The sequence below is a fragment of the Vipera ursinii genome, assembly GCF_947247035.1.
Source record: "Vipera ursinii genome assembly, chromosome: 1".
Classification (NCBI taxonomy): domain Eukaryota; kingdom Metazoa; phylum Chordata; class Lepidosauria; order Squamata; family Viperidae; genus Vipera; species Vipera ursinii.
Window position 1 is genome coordinate 216,394,869 of NC_139512.1, and position 19,507 is coordinate 216,414,375.

General features: G+C 40.3%; 1 protein-coding gene across 4 annotated transcripts in view; it reads right to left on the reverse strand.

Annotated features, from left to right (window-relative positions):
- LPIN1 (lipin 1) overlaps positions 1-19,507 on the reverse strand; it is a 54,652-nt gene that overhangs the window by 18,178 nt on the left and 16,967 nt on the right. For 3 of the 4 annotated variants that reach the window (XM_083378767.1, XM_083378766.1, XM_083378768.1), the window contains 8 exons: positions 17,694-17,780; positions 16,784-16,891; positions 12,594-12,723; positions 10,945-11,257; positions 9,750-9,843; positions 8,530-8,720; positions 3,845-3,938; positions 1,408-1,477 (listed from right to left, as the gene is read on the reverse strand). In XM_083378767.1, coding sequence (XP_083234893.1) covers positions 1,408-1,477; positions 3,845-3,938; positions 8,530-8,720; positions 9,750-9,843; positions 10,945-11,257; positions 12,594-12,723; positions 16,784-16,891; positions 17,694-17,780 — 1,087 coding nt within the window. The remainder of the gene's footprint in view (positions 1-1,407; positions 1,478-3,844; positions 3,939-8,529; positions 8,721-9,749; positions 9,844-10,944; positions 11,258-12,593; positions 12,724-16,783; positions 16,892-17,693; positions 17,781-19,507) is intronic. The other variant, XM_083378769.1, reaches the window with a different exon arrangement.

Below are 19,507 nucleotides of genomic sequence, written 5' to 3' on the forward strand. Positions count from 1 at the left end.
CCTGTCAATGATCTTTGCTCTTTTAAATGCCATTTGATGTTGTAAGGGAAAAGTGAAAGCAGAGAGCAAATCCTGGCTTGAATTTATCTGCTGCAACTTTACTGACCGGGCAGACCGATCAATCAATCAATCCTCAGCGAGACAAAAGGATGCCACTGAGTCCATTATTTCATCAAACATTAAAAAAATTAAGGGGTATCTTGGGATAGATTTTTATGTCACTATCAGTCTACAGGGAAGACCTCAATAGACTTCTAACTGGACATAAGTGTGTCTAATGAAATCAATTAGTTCAGAAGTGGGTAAGGGACTTTATATGCAAGAGCTAGGACTAATGGAGCGTGTAGATGACCTTGGGGGATGAAAGAAAAGAGATACTGTCTAGGAAACAATCAGGCAAGAGGAGGAGGAGGAGGAGGAGGAGGAGGAGGAGCCCCCGAGAGTTTAATGATCAGAGATAAGAAACTTAGGAAGAACCTGTCCTAGTTGATCAGATGGGTCAGAGTGACAGTGGGAAGTCTGGGCCTTCAGACATACAAGTTTCTATTAATATAACCTTATAATGAAGTAGATTTAGGTCACCTACTTCTGTTTCCTGTCAAGTTAACCCAAAAAGGCTGACAATAAACTTGGAGTTTCTTCCCCTGATAGCATACATCCAGGCATGGGGATAACATACAACAAAAGATTAAGCAGCTCCAAGCTTCATTTTATTGAAAGGGAGGGAGGGAGGTAGAGAGAGAGGGAGGTAGAGAGAGAGAGAGAGAGAGAGAGAGAGGGAGAGAGGGAGGGATATGAATCTAGGTTGTCATTCTCTTTTCATAAGAGACAATTCTGAAGGCAAATTATCTAATCCATCACAAACAGTGGCTCTGAAAACAAAATTTGCAAATTCATGCAAAATCTAGAAAATCTATGAAGTGCCAATTCATGGCCCAAAATTAATATAATTATTTAGTGGCCCAAATATTTCTTATCTATCTTTTAACTAGGTAAACTAGAAGAAATGTCACACCAACATAATTTTACTTTCCAATGTGACTGAACTAAGGAGGAAATGGCTAAATGTTATCTTGGAAACTCTTGTTATTTAAAAAAAAATAGTCTGAAGCTTTAAATCTGTAGTCATTCTAAACCAAGAATAAAAAGATTGCTAGGGGGAAAAAAGCAAAAAGGTTACTTTGCCCCACAATGAGTTACAATTGTGTATTTGTCAGGGATAGAAGGAACTAGAAGCCCGGGATGTGGTGGGGTGGGAGGGGTAACACTACAAACTACAGTCTGAGCTGGCTGAGGAATTCTGGGAGTTGAAGTCCACAAGTCTTAAAGTTGCCAAGGTTGAAGACCCCTGGGCTAGACAGAAAGAGCAAGGACCTTTGCCCACAAGGCTGGCATGGTCAATCTCACCTTTGGCAAAGGTTTCTGGAAGGCCTGCATTGCCAGCAGGAGCGGAGCTGCAGTTGTCCAGTTGTAGTACCTAAGAGAGCAAAACAATATTTATATACAATCCTTGAAACACGCCAATTATTTAATAATTATTGTTTAAACATGAAAATTAGACCCGGTTTGTTCTAGTGGTTAAGGTGCTGGCCTAGAAACCGGAAAACTGTTGAGTTCCAATCCTGCCTTAGGCATGAAAGCTGGCTGAGCCAATCATCAGGAGACAGTGAGTTCTAATCCCGCCTTAGGCATGAAAGCCGGCTGGGTGACTTTGGCCCAGTCACTCTCTCTCAGCCCAACCCACCTCACAGGGTTGTCGTGGTGGGGAAAATAGGAAGAGGAAGTTGTGTGGGGTAAGTTTGCCACCTTGAGATGTTTATAAAAATAATAAAAGATGTAAATAAATACATACATAAATTATCACAGAACTTGAAGCAAGTATTTCTATTGAAAAGGTTGGCACCAGAGGCATTTAATTAAAACACTTCAGGCATTACAGTAATATTAATTTCAATACGCTGCATATAAAATGTTCCTATATAGAGATGGATATCAAATTAGGTTTCAATTTTTTTTCCAAACCTTCAATTAATTTCATCCATTTTTAATGTGCACTTTCCCCAGAATAAGCACTTCTGCAGCATGTTTTTCTAATATAAAACTCACATGAATATTTTTCTAACGTGGATGGGCATTTTGGTGCAGGTAGGTGAATTAAGATTAAAATGCAAAGGAAAGCAATTCTGGGTGGAGTTTTATTTCACTGAAGGAAATTCATTCACTGTGTCTGCTATTATGGAAATAGCATCACAGAACTGGAAGGGACCAGATCAACACCTCTTTGTGCAATGCAGGCTGCACTACATCATCTCTGATAGATGACAATCTAGCTTATAAGTGAAAACCACGAGCAAATGGGAATTGACCATTTCTTGCAGCTTCTTATTTCCATAGTTCATACAACCAGGAAGTTCCATCTGATATCTAGTCTGATCTTCCTTCTTGTATATTTTTAACTCATTGGCTTTGACCCTGCCCTTCAATGCTATAGAACATAACTCTACTCCCTCTTCTGTGTAAGAGCTTTTCAAATTTTGAAGACTACTATCCTATCTTCTCTTAGACATCTTTTTGGCAGCTTAAACATAACCTTTAACTATTGCTCAAGTGGCTTGGTTTCTGAACTAGTTACTAATCTTGGTGGCTTCTCTCTTAACGCACTCCAATTTGCCACTGAACATAACTGAACACAGGGAGTCAAACCAAGGCAATTACTTTCGATGATCTGGACTCTATAGTCCTGTGAATCCATCCTATGTAGCATTTGCCTTTTTAGCAGCTGCATCACATTGCTGGCTTGAAGTTGACCCAATCCCTTTCATATGAATTACCGCAAGTCCTACAGACAGTCCTCACTTAACATAACAATCCAAATTGGGACTGGAATTTTTCATCATTAAGTGAAGCGGTCATTACATGAAACCTCACAATTGTACCACTTAATGACAGCAGTTCTAATACTCCCGGTTGCGGTCATTAGGCCAGAACCGTGCTGTTGTTAGGTGAAGATCTCGTGCTTCTCCTGCCATGGCATGCTTGTCTCCGCTTCAACTTCCTGCAACCCATCTCTTCCCTTTTAGCAAAAACTCAACCTTGAACCTCACCGGCTCAAGGTTGACCCAGCCTTCCATCCTTCCGAGGTCAGTACAATGAGGACCCAGATTGTTGGGGACAATAGGCTGACTCTGTAAATCACTTAGAGAGATCTGTAAAGCACTGTGGATCTAAATCTAAATGCTATTGCTATTGCTAAGAAGATGGCAAAGGCCAGCAGGGACAGCAGAGGTGGTGGAGTGGAGGACATCTCAAAGGGCAGAGATGAGGAGGGATAGGTGGTGGGGAGAATTGAAGCATGTTCTGCAGACATAAATATGGGCAGTGCCAAGTGCCCAAATTTGCATCACATGACCAAGCGGGTGCTGAAATAGTTGTAACTTCAAACACTGGACATAACTATAGTTCTTTCAACGATAGTTGAATTTTGGTCACTAAACAAATGGCCATTAAGCTTTAGACTGTGCCTACTATTTTTTACCCAGGTGCAGAACCTTTAATTTCTCATTTTAAGTTCCATCTCGTTAATTTCAATCAATTGCTCTAGCCCAGGGGTGTCAAACTGCCGACCCACGGGCCGGATGCGTCATGCGGAAGCCGCGCCCACCCCATTGCCGGCAATGGCAAAACGGTCCCGATACGTTGCGCAACATCACGTGACGTCGCAAGTTTGACATGTGTGTTCTAGCCGCTCTAGATCTTTTTTAATCTGATCACTCTCAAGAGTTCTGGTTTGCTGTTGTTTTTTTTAACAAAATGCACACATTTTATTCTACTAAGCTGTACTCACTTGTTTCCAATCTTCACCACAAGGTTAGGGTCGTCGATAATAGCTGGGTTGTCCACAAACTGCTGATAAGAAACTTCTTGTTCTAAAAACTTTTCTGTTTGGGAGAGAAAAAAACAACCACCATGAATGAACCTCAAGTAACAAGGTAAAAATAGCACTTGGAATATATTGTGGAATCAGCCTCTTTAGGAAACCACAGAAGCATAAGAGCAGTTTCAGAGCCTGTGATCTCAGGTAGCCAGCACAGCATAGTTTTAGGAGAAAAGGAATATAAAGCCTGTTATCTGAAGACTCCCATAAAAACTGAAGCAGAGAATGCTGCAGATAAACTCACATATTCAGCTTTAAGAATAGTCTGTCCTGATTATTCTTGAGAAAACCTCAAGCTGAATGTGGGGCTAGACTGAATCACAGATCTGAATAAATTTGTGTTTGGACAATTATAACACTGAACTATGAATCTTCTTTGAAAAGAAAGGTACGTATATACAGGCTATAACCAGTCATGTAGCATTGGCAATAAGACTCCTGGCAATGTATAATTTACCTGAAACCAACTCCTGGATGGTGGTTGCAACCAAACCTGCCTTCCACCTACGTTGTGCTTTTATAGGTTAATAAAAAATAAATAAATAAATTCACTTTGCACAGACTAATCTGAATAAACATGAATGGTGCCCTTTAGAGTAGCACTGAAAACAATATTTACAGCATGACTTAAGGTTAAGGGCAAGAACCAAGATAAACATCTTAGAGTAGCATGTAAATTGCTAATTGATTAGTCATATGCAAATGAATCAAGCTCAGCTTCTGGTAGTTCCATGGACAAGTCACCTGTACCCAGGGCTTTTTTTCCTCATAGAACGCCCAGAACGGAGTTCCGGCACCTTTTTTTGGATGGAACCTTGTAGGGTAGGCAAGGTGGGTTGTATGACATGTGTGAGTGCCGGCACCTTTTTCTTTTACAAAAAAAGAACTGCCTGTACCTCAACCTGTAATAAGCAACAGCTCTTCTACAGACGGTTCTGCAATCTCCTTGAACCTATTTAATCAACTTCCCATCTTTTATTTTGTTCAGCTGTGCCAAACGTATCCATTTTTTTTCCTGCTTATAACACAAGCTCAAACTCTGTGAATTTCTCCTTGCTGATCAGCACTCCAGGAGAGCTGTCTTTTATTTTATCTAAATTTGATTAATTGGTTCTCCTTGGGTTTGTTTTTCTCTTAGTAATGATTTCCAAATCCATAATTTGCTGTTTCTCAATAGCCAGCTTTCACAACTGATCTTACCATAAGAAAGATCATTGCTTTAGCTGCTCTGGCTGTTGCTGTCATTGAAATGTCTTTTATTTCATCATCTTCTCCACGTCTGTCTTTCCATCCCTATTTTATTCTGTTCCTCCAAACTCAGCTCTTCTCCTATACCAGGGGTAGGCAACCTTGGCTCTTTTATGACTCATGGACTTCAACTCCCAGAATTCCTGAGTCAGCTATGCTGACTCAGGAATTCTGGGAGTTGAAGTCCATGAGTCATAAAAGAGCCGAGGTTGCCTACCCCTGTCCTATACTATGGATTCTTCAGAAAAACAAAACATATTTCCAAAAAACAGCCAGTTTTTGCTGTTGATAAACCAAAAGGTAAAACTTCCTTCTTGGATTCGCTTGCTCCTTCCCTCTTAATTTTGCTTATTTCTCTTTTACGAAATCTATGTACCTGTCAGACAAATATCTTTCCTTTCTTCTTCCTTATAAGATCTTAAGTAAAAAAAACTTCATTTGAGAAATCACTGCAATTGTTTGGTCATTTACCCATGCGCTTATGTCCCCTTTCTCTGATTTAGTTATTATACTGGTATTTTCCAGTAGCTGAGCCAAAGGAATATTGTTTCCTATTTACATGCGCTTTAGCACTTAAAATGCATCTTCTTCTGCAACTGTGAACCGTTCGCTGGCAATTTCATCTGCGCTTACCTTCCTGCTACCTGCCATAGATCACTTTTTCATGGAGTAGCTTCCTGAGTGTATATTTTTTTTAAAAAAAATGTCACTCTGAAATCTTAGCTATAAAAGGCATATTAGTATAGTCCTTCCCTTTTCTTTTAACTTCCTTCGCTCCTATTAGATTTCTTCTGTTTACTCCAACATTAGCCATACATTTCCTGCTTTTCCATGAACTTATCTAATTTTCTTTTTCTTGATATTTTTTTTAGGTGTTGACAAAAGGTTGAATGTTTCCCTTGTGTTTTTTTTTCCTGCTTGGTGCCAGAAAAGTGCATTTAGTTGTGATGTATCCTTCCACCAAGACTTTCATCCTTCATCTTTTTCTGGTTATTTAAACGGCTTGCTCTAAAAGCCATTTAAAACTTTTTTTTTCTTTTAAATTTTAGGATCCTTTTTTGCAATTTGGTTTTCACTCTATAGCCCTTCTAGTTCTCTTTCAAATATTTAAGTTGATCTTACATTCTAATTAATTAACTGGAACAAATCTTGTTCTCTCCAATGGTCTAAATTTAATTTATGCAAACGTGACACTAATAGTTTACGGTCTGTTTCACAACCTGCACGCTGAAATTTCTGGCTTACTGCACTGGGCTTCTCCTTCTTTGTTTCCTATTATCTAGTTAGCCTGATTCTATTGTTTTGTATCTGATGATGTCCATGTGCAGAGGCTATTTTTATTCTCGAAGCAGATGCAGGAAACAGAGATTCTCGTCACAAGGTTTTGTAAAACTATCTTATCTTTCTATAATTTTAAATTCACACTTTGCGCCTCAAAACCTATTGGTAAAACTAATATAAGAATGTTATTATATTAGCACCTCTTATAATTAATCAAATACTCACGTTGTCCACCACTGCATCTTTAGTAGGTGTAACACTTGTAAAACGCTAGTGCTCACTGGGTTATTAAGCTAACAGAGATGGTCTTACAATACAGACACAGTTTCTCATTGCTTTCTTCCAGTTTGATTTTCAAGCTCTTATTCCTCGCTGCGCTAATTGAATTTTTATTCAATTTACATTGCCACCCATCTCAAACGTCACACTCAGGGTGGTTAAAAAGGGATAAAAACAAGTAAAAACATCATAACCAACACAATAGGTAACAAATATAGCAGCTGAAATAAACCAGCCCAGAATAATCAGCATAACCTTGCTATGGACTCAACCATACATTCCCTGGCTCAGTAGCAGAACCTGAACTTTAGGGCCTTATGGAAAGCTAGTAGGGTCAGGGCAACTTTAATCTCTGGGAGAATGACATTCCTGAGGGTGGGCATCGTGACAGAAAAGGCTCTCTTCCTGGATTGTGGTAAAGGTAAAGGTTCCCCCACACATGCGTGCTAGTCGTTTCCGACTCTAGGGGCCGGTGCTCATCTCCGTTTCAAAGCCGAAGAGCCAGCGCTTGTCCGAGGACGTCTCCGTGGTCATGTGGCCGGCATGACTAGACGCCAAAGGCGCACGGAACGCTGTTACCTTCCCACCGTAGTGGTCCCTATTTTTCTACTTGCATTTTTACGTGCTTTCAAACTGCTAGGTTGGCAGAAGCTGGGACGAGTAACAGGCGCTCACTCTGCTACGCAGCACTCGGGATTCGACCCGCCAAACTGCCAACCTTCTGATCGACAAGCTCAGCGTCCTAACCCACTGAGCCACCGCGTCCCTTTGATTGTGTTAGCTCCCTTCAAACCCACACTGAGAATTACTGTTACCTTCATTACCACCATCGCCACCACCCTTTTGATTTACCTGGCAAGGGAACGATACTAAAGCATCCTACTCTCCCTCTCAGCGTCGCTGAAGCTACTAAGACCCTTGGCCACACTCAGATGGTAACTCTGATCAGTACACCTTCACAGTACAATTTAAAATTTGGAAAGGCAAAGACCACATCTCTCTTTGGAGTCCTGCAGAAGTTTTTGCTTAACTGTGGGTTCCCCACCACCCCCACCCCCATTCCATATGAAGTTATTAACAGGGTCTCGCCATCCTTGTAAAGTTTTCTCCGAAATTCTGACCAGTGCTATTTGAAATAGATCATTTATCTTGGGCAACGCATCCATTTTAATAAACAATTGACTGGAAGCAAGATGCGGCCTACCTGCTTCCTGCTTTCCTGTCCCCAGGATGCTGGGAGCAAGTGTCTCTTGCGTAACCTTAGAGAAAGACTGGGCTGGGACTCCCCAGACATTTGGTCCTTTGTGAACGGGGTGGGGGGGCAGCTACTTCACGCTGGCCCTTCCCAAGAGTTTACAGGCATAGACGGGGGAGACAGGAGGTGGAAGGAGTTGCAGCACCCCTGCAATTAGTCATAAGGGCAGGTGAACTGCCAAGCACCCAAATTTTCATTATCCGATTCATTATTTTCATTACTCTGATTTCAGGGCTGCCGCAACACCCGTAACTTCAGGAACAGGTCATAAGCCCCTTCGTTCAGCATTGTCGTAATTTTTAGCAGTTGCTGAAATGGCCGTTAAGCCGAGGAATACTTCTAATGAAGAATACCATGTTATACACAAGTTCTTTAAATGATGGAGATTCGTACGTCCTTCTGTCACGCGTGCCTTAGTGCACATTATCCACGAGAGGTCAATATGCACTTTTTCACAGAATGGCTGAAGCATTCAAACTAGGCATTACTGCATTTGACAATACCGTAGGAGGAGCGGAGGTGTGGAGCGTACCTTTGGATATTTCCTTATTGTCGCTAAGTCCGCCGCAAAGTGAAATGGCAATGGATGGCAGGTCTCGGATTCCATCCGAAGTGCTCTCTACCCCGCTGTCCACCCCTGAGCTTCCGACCGATTGAGGGGATTGATTGGCTGAGCGGGGACTATTATCACTGGCGTTCTTCGAGAGGGCAATATGGTCACCACTGAGAAGAGAAGGAGAGTTAGTGACCTCCACTCGTTCCTAAAACTCATGGATTTCATCGTCTGATTCATCTAGCCTGCTTCTCAGACTTGACAGGTTAAACCAGACATGTCAAACACAAGGCCCGGGGCCCGGATCCGGCCCGCAAAGGGGTTTCATGCGGCCTGCGAAGCCATCCTGGAAACAGTGAGTGAACGGCCCCCACTGCCTTGGCCCTGGCCCAGAGACCCTCCTCCTGCCAGAGACCCTCAGATCTGTCCCACTCCTGCCCAGGCCCCCATAGGCACCCTTGATGGGAACAATGTAGAGCTGGCCACGCCCCCCCAGTAGGCCATACACACTCTAGCCACGCCCACCCAGTAGGCCACGCCCATCCAGGCCACACCCACCTGGCCCCCTGAGGGCAACTGCAATGCTGATACGGCCCTCAATGAAATTGAGTTTGACACCCCCGTAAGCAATTGCTACAGGGAATCTCTCTTGTCGAGTGATTAAAGCCTATTAAAGCCTTCAAACAAAGGAGCTTCTAGGTAATATATTTGGGCAGGTCCAGGGAAAAAACTTACTCCCAATGCATGCTTCTTGTCTTACTCCGGTGCCTAAGACATATTTTTTAAAAAACAGCCCATGTACAGTCCAAAGATTCCCAATGCCTCTTTTGGATGGGCACTAATTTTTATAGGAATACCAAAATAGCCCTGGGAGGTTTTATGTTCGATGTTTGTTCAAAAAAGGTGCCCTTCTAGCACCAGACCTAAAGAGGTATGATAATGCTCCAGCAATATTTTTTTTTGCATGATCCTTTCGTTTTACTTCTTCAACTTGTCACTTTTTAAAAAAAAACTAATTTGTCTTAAAAAGCATTAATCGAGAAAAAAAAAAGAAGTTTCGGTTTTGTGCTTTTAGACAAACTTCAACTAAGTACAGATTTCCTTCAAAAGCACAAAGGACAGAATTTTGCACGTGGGGACACAAGATCTTGAGAAAGCTATTTCCATAAATGGTAATTGTCCGTTTATAGCATGCCTACTTTTTAGGAAAATAGAGTGCAGCAACCTCTGGCTCCATGTCAGTCAGATCATCTAAATATACACCATCAGCACCAAGATGTCGGCTCCGTTTGTCTGTAAAATGTAAAATTTTATTATTGTCCAGTGCTTTTTTAAGCAAATACACTCGTCTCCTTTGAGGAAACAAAAATGTGCGAGAACTTATTTGATCCATTTAACAGAGCTCTTACCAGGAGCTTACGATACAAAAGAAAATAATAATAATAATAATAATAATAATAATAATAATAATAATAATAATAATAATAATAATAAATCATCCATTAAAAAGAGTAGGAGAATAAAATTCGTAGCACAGAATAACAGTGGAATAACAGACTCGGGATAAGTTTTTGTGGGTGCTGAAATGGACAGGCAAAGGAGATTAAGTAGGCGAAGTTGTATCTCAAGCAGGGAATTTTGTGGTTGCTTTCTTATTTAGGCTTTCCTCCAGGATAGCAAAGCTACAGTTCACAGTACAGTTTACAGGCAGTCCTCGACTTACAACAGTTCATTTAATGACCGTTCAAAGTTACAATGGCACTGAAAAAAGGGACGGATGACTATTTTTCACACTTCTGACCGTTGCAGTATCCCCAGTCATGTGATCAAAAATTCAGATGCTTGGCCAGAGACTCATATTCAGGACAGTTGCAGTGTCCCAGGAGACTTGTGATCCCCATTTGCGACTTTCTGACAAGCAAATTCCATAGGGAATGCCAGATTCACTTAACAGCTGGGTTACTAACTGAACATCTGCAACGATTCACTTAACAACCGTGGCACGAAAGGTTGTAAAATGGGGCAAAATTCACTTACCCAATGTTCCAGTTAGCAACAACAACAAAAAATTGGGCTCAGTCGTGGCCGTACGTCGAGGACTGCCTGCCCTGTGTTTTCCATTTTAAGGGTTAGAAAACTGCACCGTTAACTGAGCTGTTCCTTTTGCTCCTGCTCCCCCGCTTTTAAGGAATTTGCTGCGGCTATTTTAAGGAAGGGAAAGCAGGGAAAGCCTCTTTGCATGCAAGGTGACTGTATTCCACTCCTGTGGACCTCAGAGGCAAATTGCTTTTTTTTTTCCACTTTCCCTTCATTATCTCGTTTCTTGGAAAGGCCCGTTAATTTCACTGATAACAAGTTGTTGACAATAATACCTGGTTGCAAAAGGTGCCATACCCTTTTTTTTCGAGGGAGAATCTGTTCTGCTAGCTGGCTGCATCAAGCCGGTTGTGGCTGGCTTCAATTCTTCACTGGCCGGAAGCGGAAGGGCTGCTGCCCCTAAAGTCTCTACATCCATTTGGGATGTTTCAGGGGCCAGGATCTCTGTTTCTTCCGCAACCAGCAGAGTCTCATCCTGTCCGGGGTCCGGTAGGGAAGAGAGATGAACCTCTTCCGTATCAGTACTTTGGATGACTCGAAAGTGAGTGCTTCCAGAAAGATTCAGAGTCACTGAGGTGCTGGATTCTTTTGGCTTGTGTGGGGTAGCAGTCTAGAAAGGAAGAAGAAAAGAGGGTCATTCACAAAAAGGTTCCTGGGAAAACAACACAAAGTCACGCAACGCGTGAGAAATAAAAGCAGCCGTGTCACACTCATATCACGGGGCAAATCCCTGTTAACGGTCAGGATTATTTCACAAATGCATTGAAACAAATCTGGATTTGCCCGCAAGTAGGTATTCTCCAAAGTCAAAGGCAGCCTTGCTTTCTGGTGTGATGATGTGTTTTCGGACCTTTGTGGGCTACTATTCTGGGGTATAGTCTCATGATCGCCTGATCTTGCCAGAACTACGCCAACTTAAGTCTGGGCAGCAGCAGGATGGAAGGCCACTAGGAGATAATCTTTGCACTGAATTCTGTGAAGGAACAATACTGAAAAAACCCAGTTCTTATTGAGAAGGTGACAAAACCTTTGTCAGGATCCGAAACAAAACATGACTTCAGCTCCTTCTTCTGGACCATGTATGAAATAATTAAAAAGTAGAGTAAGGGATTAGATTTCTATATTGCAGAGAAGCAATCCTCCACTTGTAATTCGATCTACATTTTTAACACTAGAAGAGTAGGAACAATTCCTCCCACCCTGTTGCAGGAAATCAAGTTTCACAGTTGTTACGGAGGTTATTTAGTCATAATCAGGCATCCTGGGTCAAAGGAACACTCCTAAATATGTGTAAAATGGTTTTAAGTGAATTTAGTCTCTCAAATTCTGCTCAGTATTGAGATATTGGAAATCAGTCAAAAACCCACTCATAAGTTAAAAGGTCACAGACCAGGCGGCAATTTTGCTTCCTTCCACATATTCAATTATTGCGTTTTCCAGAAAGAGCCAGAGGACAAATGACAATGATTCAATACAGTACCATGCATTAGTTTTGCATGCATACATTTGATTCCCACCTGTCTCCTCTCCCCAGGTACCACTGCTAAGAAAACATAAGGAAGCATCACCATCAGCTTTCGAGCTACACTTCATCCTTTTTGTATCAACCAGAAATTGTTCTTAGTTTTAACTCTAGCTTAACTGAAGAAGCAAGTATTTAAACCATGCTCAATACTTGGTTGTTTGGACAAGCCACAATCAAAGCTAACTAAAATGCGTCTAAAAGAGAAATAGATTCTTGCCCTCTCTACAAAGCCACGGCAAAACACCAGGCAGAAGACTGGGCTAAGAGTTCAATATTCCTAATACTACTAACGATAAGCTATGGTTTAAGGCAATAACTATATCTTCACTTCAGAGTTCTATATCCCATTCAGGCAGAAGAAGAGCCTCAAGTATTCTATTAAAAAATCTGTAATGTCTCATTCTTGTTTCTTTTCACGTACCTTTGTGGCTTGAGGTAGTTCTCCCCAGTCCCAATGCATCTGAGGATTATTGTTCTGAACACTTCTTTCCAGAGGCTTACTGACTAATTCAGAATCACTTTTAGGAGTGAGAGGTCGTGAATCTAAAGGGCTGTAGGAAGAACAAGGAAAAATCGGGAAGAGCATGAGATAAGGCAGGATGTTTAATTTTCTATTCTGAGTGCCAATACTGTATGGACTTAAGCCTACTAATTCCATCTGGATATTAAGTCTTGATCAAGAGGCAACCCAAACTGCTGGCCAGATGAGGAGATTAATTTGGTGTTAAAGTGAGTTGTGCACATCCTGAAGCTAAACAAAGAGCCCATTCTTCTGTTTGACAAAGAAAAGAGATTTCCAAATGCTTCCTTTAGGATTTCAATCGTACCTATGACCACACCGTAGCCCCTGAAACATGTGCAAGTGCACAAATGGTAAACTCACTGTGCTTTTTTCCCCTTTTAACGGATGATTTGCCAAATGGGTACAATATATGTTTTCAAATAATCAGTTTTCTACAAAGGCAGGTTGTGTTAGTTTCAATAGGACGCACGCTTTAAAGGAAGTTGCCAGAGATCGCAGCAAAATAAAGCTTTTAGGGCCAAGCCCCTGTCCTCCAGAAAAAAAAACACAGAAAGATTTCTTCTCATTCTTTCTGTGACAGGACAAGGCCAACAAAAGATAATTCTGACTATACTGTATATGCCCACACAAAGGAAGGCACATATGGGAACTGCAATGTGCACAAGCAGAGATAGTGGCTCCTGAAACAGGAAAAACAGCACAAGGGTATGCATATTGTGACTTTTATCCTCCAAACTCAGAACTGCACAGGACTTTGGATAACTGTGCAAAAAGTTTTAAGCTCAAAATGTCCATTTTAAATTCCAGACAGGTGATTAAAAATTTGAAACACGCTGTTGGAATCTTACTGGAACATTCAGAACCCCAAACAGCTTTGTCTCACGTTTGAAACCGGTTTCTGAGATCAAAAGAAACTTGTTTCGAGTTCAGAAGGCCACCGGCATTGTTAAAAACAGCACATTTCAATGCCATACAAATCAGTTTGAACTTGAAATGGGGTATTTTAAGCTAAAACTATTTCAAAATCCAAACATGTTGTCCTCCTGGGTAAAATCCACGGAGAACCCTTCACACAGTGAGGGCATTTTCTCCCACTTAAGAATAAAATTGCTGACACAAAATGACCAGTTTGAATCGCTAATGTGGCTGGCACCAAAGCAGAAGTCTTGAAGTACAAAGAGCAAGTTGAGTAAATAAATTACATGTTTAAAGTATGTATAATTGTGGCACTGCTCAGTTATAGCACCATCAGTTAATTATTGAGGAGGAAGGAAGAAATTGGTGCCTATATTCAATTCTTAAAAGTGTGCACACAAAGATAACACAACCAGAGGGAGGGAGGGAGTCATTATTAATGCTAGTAGAAATGTAGTCAAAATTATCCATACATCAGAAACAAGCACTGATAGGCTTTACAAACATTGATCCTCTCTATTTCCAAATAAAGTATGATGGTGATTCAATGGCACATAGTACAAATTAAGGCTGGAGAAAACTGATAACCAGAGGTATGTCATCATCAAGAAGAAAGAAAAACAGAAAAAAAATAAACAACTTCATTAGCCCGATAGGAAAGTCACTATAAAATGACCCAGGAGGTAGAATGGAAATTGCTCATTGAAATCAATTGCATGAGTAAAATAAAAAATATTAATGTAGCTGGGACTAGGCTAAGCAACTATCCCACTATCCCAATCCGGGGGGGGGGGGGGGAAAATACAGAACAAAAAATAAAATCTGGAAGGCGTAGTGGACCTCTAACTGAAAGCACACTGTAAATATTTATTTACGGGCTCCATTCATTTCTGTTGCAGTAATAATCCCCAGTAAGAAAACTATCCCTTTCTTACAGCCTATCTTAGAACAAATGCTGAGGGGTCCTTGGTGCTCTCTGAGTTTGGTTGTTTTCTTGCAGACGTTTCATTACCCAAACTAGGTAACATCATCAGTGCTAGCCTTTAAATGCTGCCTTCAAACAAAAAAAATCAGCAATTCGAATTGCAAGCGAGACGGGAGAAAAAATGAGTAGGACGTGTTTTCACCTTTTCTAGTTGGAGAAGGAGAAAACCAGACTTTTATTATAACTTGGGTTTTACTTTTACAAACTCTAGATACAATCTGAAAATTACAGAAACTTTCCTAGCTGTGAAACGTACTGATGTTTCAGAATGTAGAGTTATATCATTAAGATAGGCATCTAAATTATAATACCCTTGTCTAAATATGGATTAAAAAATACAGTCTTATTCAAATCTTCCTTTATTTTTTATTTTTTACATTTGAGGATCGATATAACTTGTTTCCTAACGTAGAAAGCGTACGGATGAGCAGCTTGTGTACATAAGTGAACCCTGAGGCAATAAGAAAAGATAAAGAAACCTATTCAGGGGTCCTGATGACTGGCTGCTCTCAAATGTCACTCGCAACAACTGCAAAAATGGGAACTGTATTTTTTCTTTTCCGTCAGACAAAGGAAAAAAAAAAGCACAAGCAAATGCTCTCTGAAGGAAGGAAGTTATGAATCTATAAAAGCACACAGGCCAGTGAGTGTAAAGGAAACCCCCCCAAGTCACAAAACCTCCTTGTAGCAGAGGCTGTTCAGCCGGTCTACAAGATTTCCCACACCCTAAAGGGCGTGTAAGCCATTAACAAAGGATTTCTCTTGCTTTGGAACAATTTCAGTTTCTAATTGCTGATTCCCACTTTATACATTTCTTTTTTTTTCCATGCAAACCTCTTACTTTTTGCTTCCTTAAAACATTTTTGGGACAGTAAGCTTCAGGATATGGAAAACCTGTAGAGCTACCGGGAGCTGCAAGATCAAGCTAAACTTTTCTGTGCTGCTGAAAGGGATGACTATAGTTTGCATTTGAGTGAAGTCCTGCACAATCAGGAATCACTTTTAAATTAACTTTCCTTTGAAATGGATTCTTATTCTAGAATTGGATCACCTATTTCATGTGTCTTTATTTATATGTGTGTGTGTGTGTGTGTGTGTGTGTTATATATACACACACACACATACATATATATATACACACACACACACACACATAGTACATACATACACACACACACACACACGTGTGTGTGCAGCAAAGATAGGTAAAACTCCTATTTTTTTCTACAAAAACAGTCCTGTGAGATGAGCTTGGAGTCAGAGTGACTGGTTCAAAGTCACCCAGATGTTTTGGAGGTCCAGAATAATTCATTACTCCATATATTCATAAACTTATAAACCGGACGGATACATTTTTAAGAATTATAAACTGTAAGAGCCCGTTACTGTAAGAAAGATATTTTGAATTAGATTGGTTTTAAAGAAAATATAGTGAGTAGATCCTGGCATTTTCCTATCCAAGAGCTATACTTCCTTGTCAATGGACAGCTCTTTTGGCATGAAAATGGTGTGTGCAAAATTGGTGCTTTTCACTGAAGGAATGAAAAAGCCCTTGGAATGAGAAAAGTTTCATTTCTGCATCCAAATCCCTGTATTGGCAAGGATGATTGGAGATATGTACCATATATATAAAATATAGTATGATTAGCAAAATACAGTATCAATTTTATCGTGCAACTGAGGAAATCTTCTGACTTGCTATCAAAAACTACCCTCCTCTCTGCTAGTGCAGAGGCTTGGACTAGCAAACAGGAGCCTGGAGTTTAAGAACCCAACTTTGGAAAGACAAAAACCAAGAATGTAAGGCAGTAACCAATGAATTCTAAGACAAGCGAGGTGAAAGGAAGAACAGTAAAAAAAAAATCTGAAGAAAGGAAAAGGGGTAGAAAACGAGTGCCATGACACCCATGTGCAGGATCTAAAGGAATGAATGAATGAATGAATGAATGAATGAATGAATGAATGAATGAACGAATGAATGGCACTCCCTGTTCGATAGGAGATTTATACTTTTGTAAAATTAATGCTATGACTTAAAAATCCCAGACAAAAACTTTATGAGTGACTTCCTGGTTTCCTGCCGTGAGTTAGTAAACGATACCAGCTTGATAAGATCCGCCAATCTTGTATACTGTTAACATGGTTAAATGGTTAATCACCAATCCAAAAATGCAATTGGCTGTTCTACCTGTCTTCAGCAGGACAGTGAGAGGTCCGGTCAGGACAAGAGCTAGATAAGCTTCCCTCTGCTGGAACAGTGAGATGAGAGGACCTCCCTGTGCATGTTCTAGGTTTACTGGATAGTATAATATAGCAGGGGGGAAAAAAGGAAAAGATTAGGCCACGTTATCCTGCAATATGTTTCAAATCAACCCACGTTGCTGTCTGCCCCTTGGAAAACAGCCAAATTGGGTTAAACGCAAGGTTGAAGCAAGACACAGGAAGGCAGAATACAGTTCAGGAAACCACTAAACCACTCTACACAAATGCTTAACAGGAAGCTGCAAACAGCACAGGCGCCATTAGACTTTGCGGTAACATAATCACATCAAATCAAGCAGCACTCAATCCTGAGGAGACATAAAGCCTTTGTATACGTTTATACCAATGAACAGAACATTATACCTAAAAATGGGGACTTAAGACCAACCAGTTTTCTGAAATTAAGCCTAACAAGATAAAGAGATCAAACTATTCCTATTACATACAAAATGTACAGAAAATCTGTATCCCAACTATTTTAGAAAGACAAAGCTTGAACTAATCGTTCCTCGACTCCCAACATAAAAACCCTTCCAAGCGATCCATCTTCCTGCAGCTTTGAAGTGAAAGTTCATTTGTTTACTACACACATTCACATGTAACGTATAGCTAAGCCCTCAATGTATCATGGAAGCTGGAACTACCGAACTGGAATTTAAATGGTTGAAAGGGAGTTGAGACCAGAGAGAGACGCTCCTAGCGTTAAGGCCAGAAGCATGAAAAGTCCTGTCCTTTCTTTAACTGCTGAATAGGTCTGAGAAGGAAGATTGCATGAAAAGGGTTGGTCACAGAGACTGGAGGTATTATTTGACTTATCCTGGTTACATGCACCGTACCTCTGTCTGGGTGTCCATTCTCCATCTGAGTGGGGATGAGCAAGCGCCTCGATCTCTTCATCCCTTGACAAACCAGGGACAGATGTTCTGAATATAAACAACACATGCAAAAATTAGTGCAGGTTCGCATCCCACCAGGCTCAAGGTTGACTCAGCCTTCCATCCTTCCGAGGTAGGTAAAATGAGGACCCAGATTGTTGGGGGCAATAAGCTGACTTTGTAATAATGCCGCTTGGGGGGGCCTGAAAGCCCTAATAAGCAGGCATATACATAGAATGAAGGCTATGGTTTGTGCTTAAATTGTAAGCCGCCCTGAGTCTTCGGAGAAGGGCGGGATATAAATGGGATTTAAATAAATAAATAAATAAATAAATAAATAAATAAATAAATAAATAAATAAATAAATAAAAAAAAGAAGGGATTTGTTTTAAGTGCCCATATCTAGCATTGTATGCAACATAAAAACACATTTTAAACTCATGGATGATATTGTTAAAAATCTAGATACTTTTAGAAATAGTGCATTTTTTTAAAAAAAAAGGATTCTATTTTCTGGCCAAAAAAAAATATGTTTTCTAAATTTTCCATAACCACCCAAATTAGGAATTACTGGTAAAAGCTATTATGTTACAATATTTATCGTATCATACCATATATAGTATCTGAGGTTCTTTCTGGATGGATTCTTTAAAATGTTCTAGTAATTGTTTATTACAAATTCAATGGAGCAAACAGATGGTGTTATTATCTTATTTACTTTTTTATCTTGTTTTCATTTAATGAGGACACAGTAATTTATTTTGAAAGAGTACAGGAGTACAGCTTCAAAATTACAGATGCACCACAATACAATCAGCTGTGGGATGGGTAAAAGAAATAGGCAACTTCACTTAGACATTTTAGGGAGCACCTGCTGCCGGCATCAACTTCCCTCCGCCCTGTGCGCTCCCACAGAGAGGGCCTCCTCAGGGTGCCACCGACCAGAGAATGTTGATTGGTGGCCCCCAGGGGGAGGTCCTTCTCTGTGGGCGCCCCGGAACTATGGAATCGGTTGCCGGTTGAGCTCCGGATGGCGCCCGACCTTCGCTCCTTCCGTCGCGATCTGAAGACACTCTTATTTGAACAAGCCAGCCTGGCCTGAAGGGGGATGGGTTGGGTTTTTATGTCACTTTTAATATCTATATTTATTGTTTTTAGCTGGGCATATGTTTAATTTTCTTTTAACTTTTGTATTTTTGTATTTTTTATATATCTGCCCTGTTCACCGCCCTGAGTCCTTCGGGAGAAGGGCGGTATATAAATAAAATTATTATTATTATTATTATTATTATTATTATTATTATTATTATTATTATTATTATTATTATTATTATTATTATTATCATTATTATTTTGATCATGCGTACATGCCATTTTCTTTAAAAAATTAGAATTTCAAAGTATCACAAATACATCTTTGCCTTTCCCCTTCTTTTCTGGGCAGTGTACAATAAATATTCTATCTATACACATCTATATACAAATATTTATTCTTTTAAAATATGTATATTGGTAAGAATTCTGAAGAAACATGGATCAAGCAACTGTCAACTGCTAGTTGATAACATCCAGTCATTCACTGTTCTCTAGACACAATATTTTTACACATTCATCAGTTTTATCTGATCTCATGAATTCCTTTACTCAAGAACTTGTTTCAAATGTCAAATCCTTACTATTACAAAACACAAAGGTCAGAGAACAGAACCACAGAAGCTGAATGAGTGTTTTGGGAGTGTTTTGAAACTTCCAGCTAATTTTTCAGTAAGATGCCT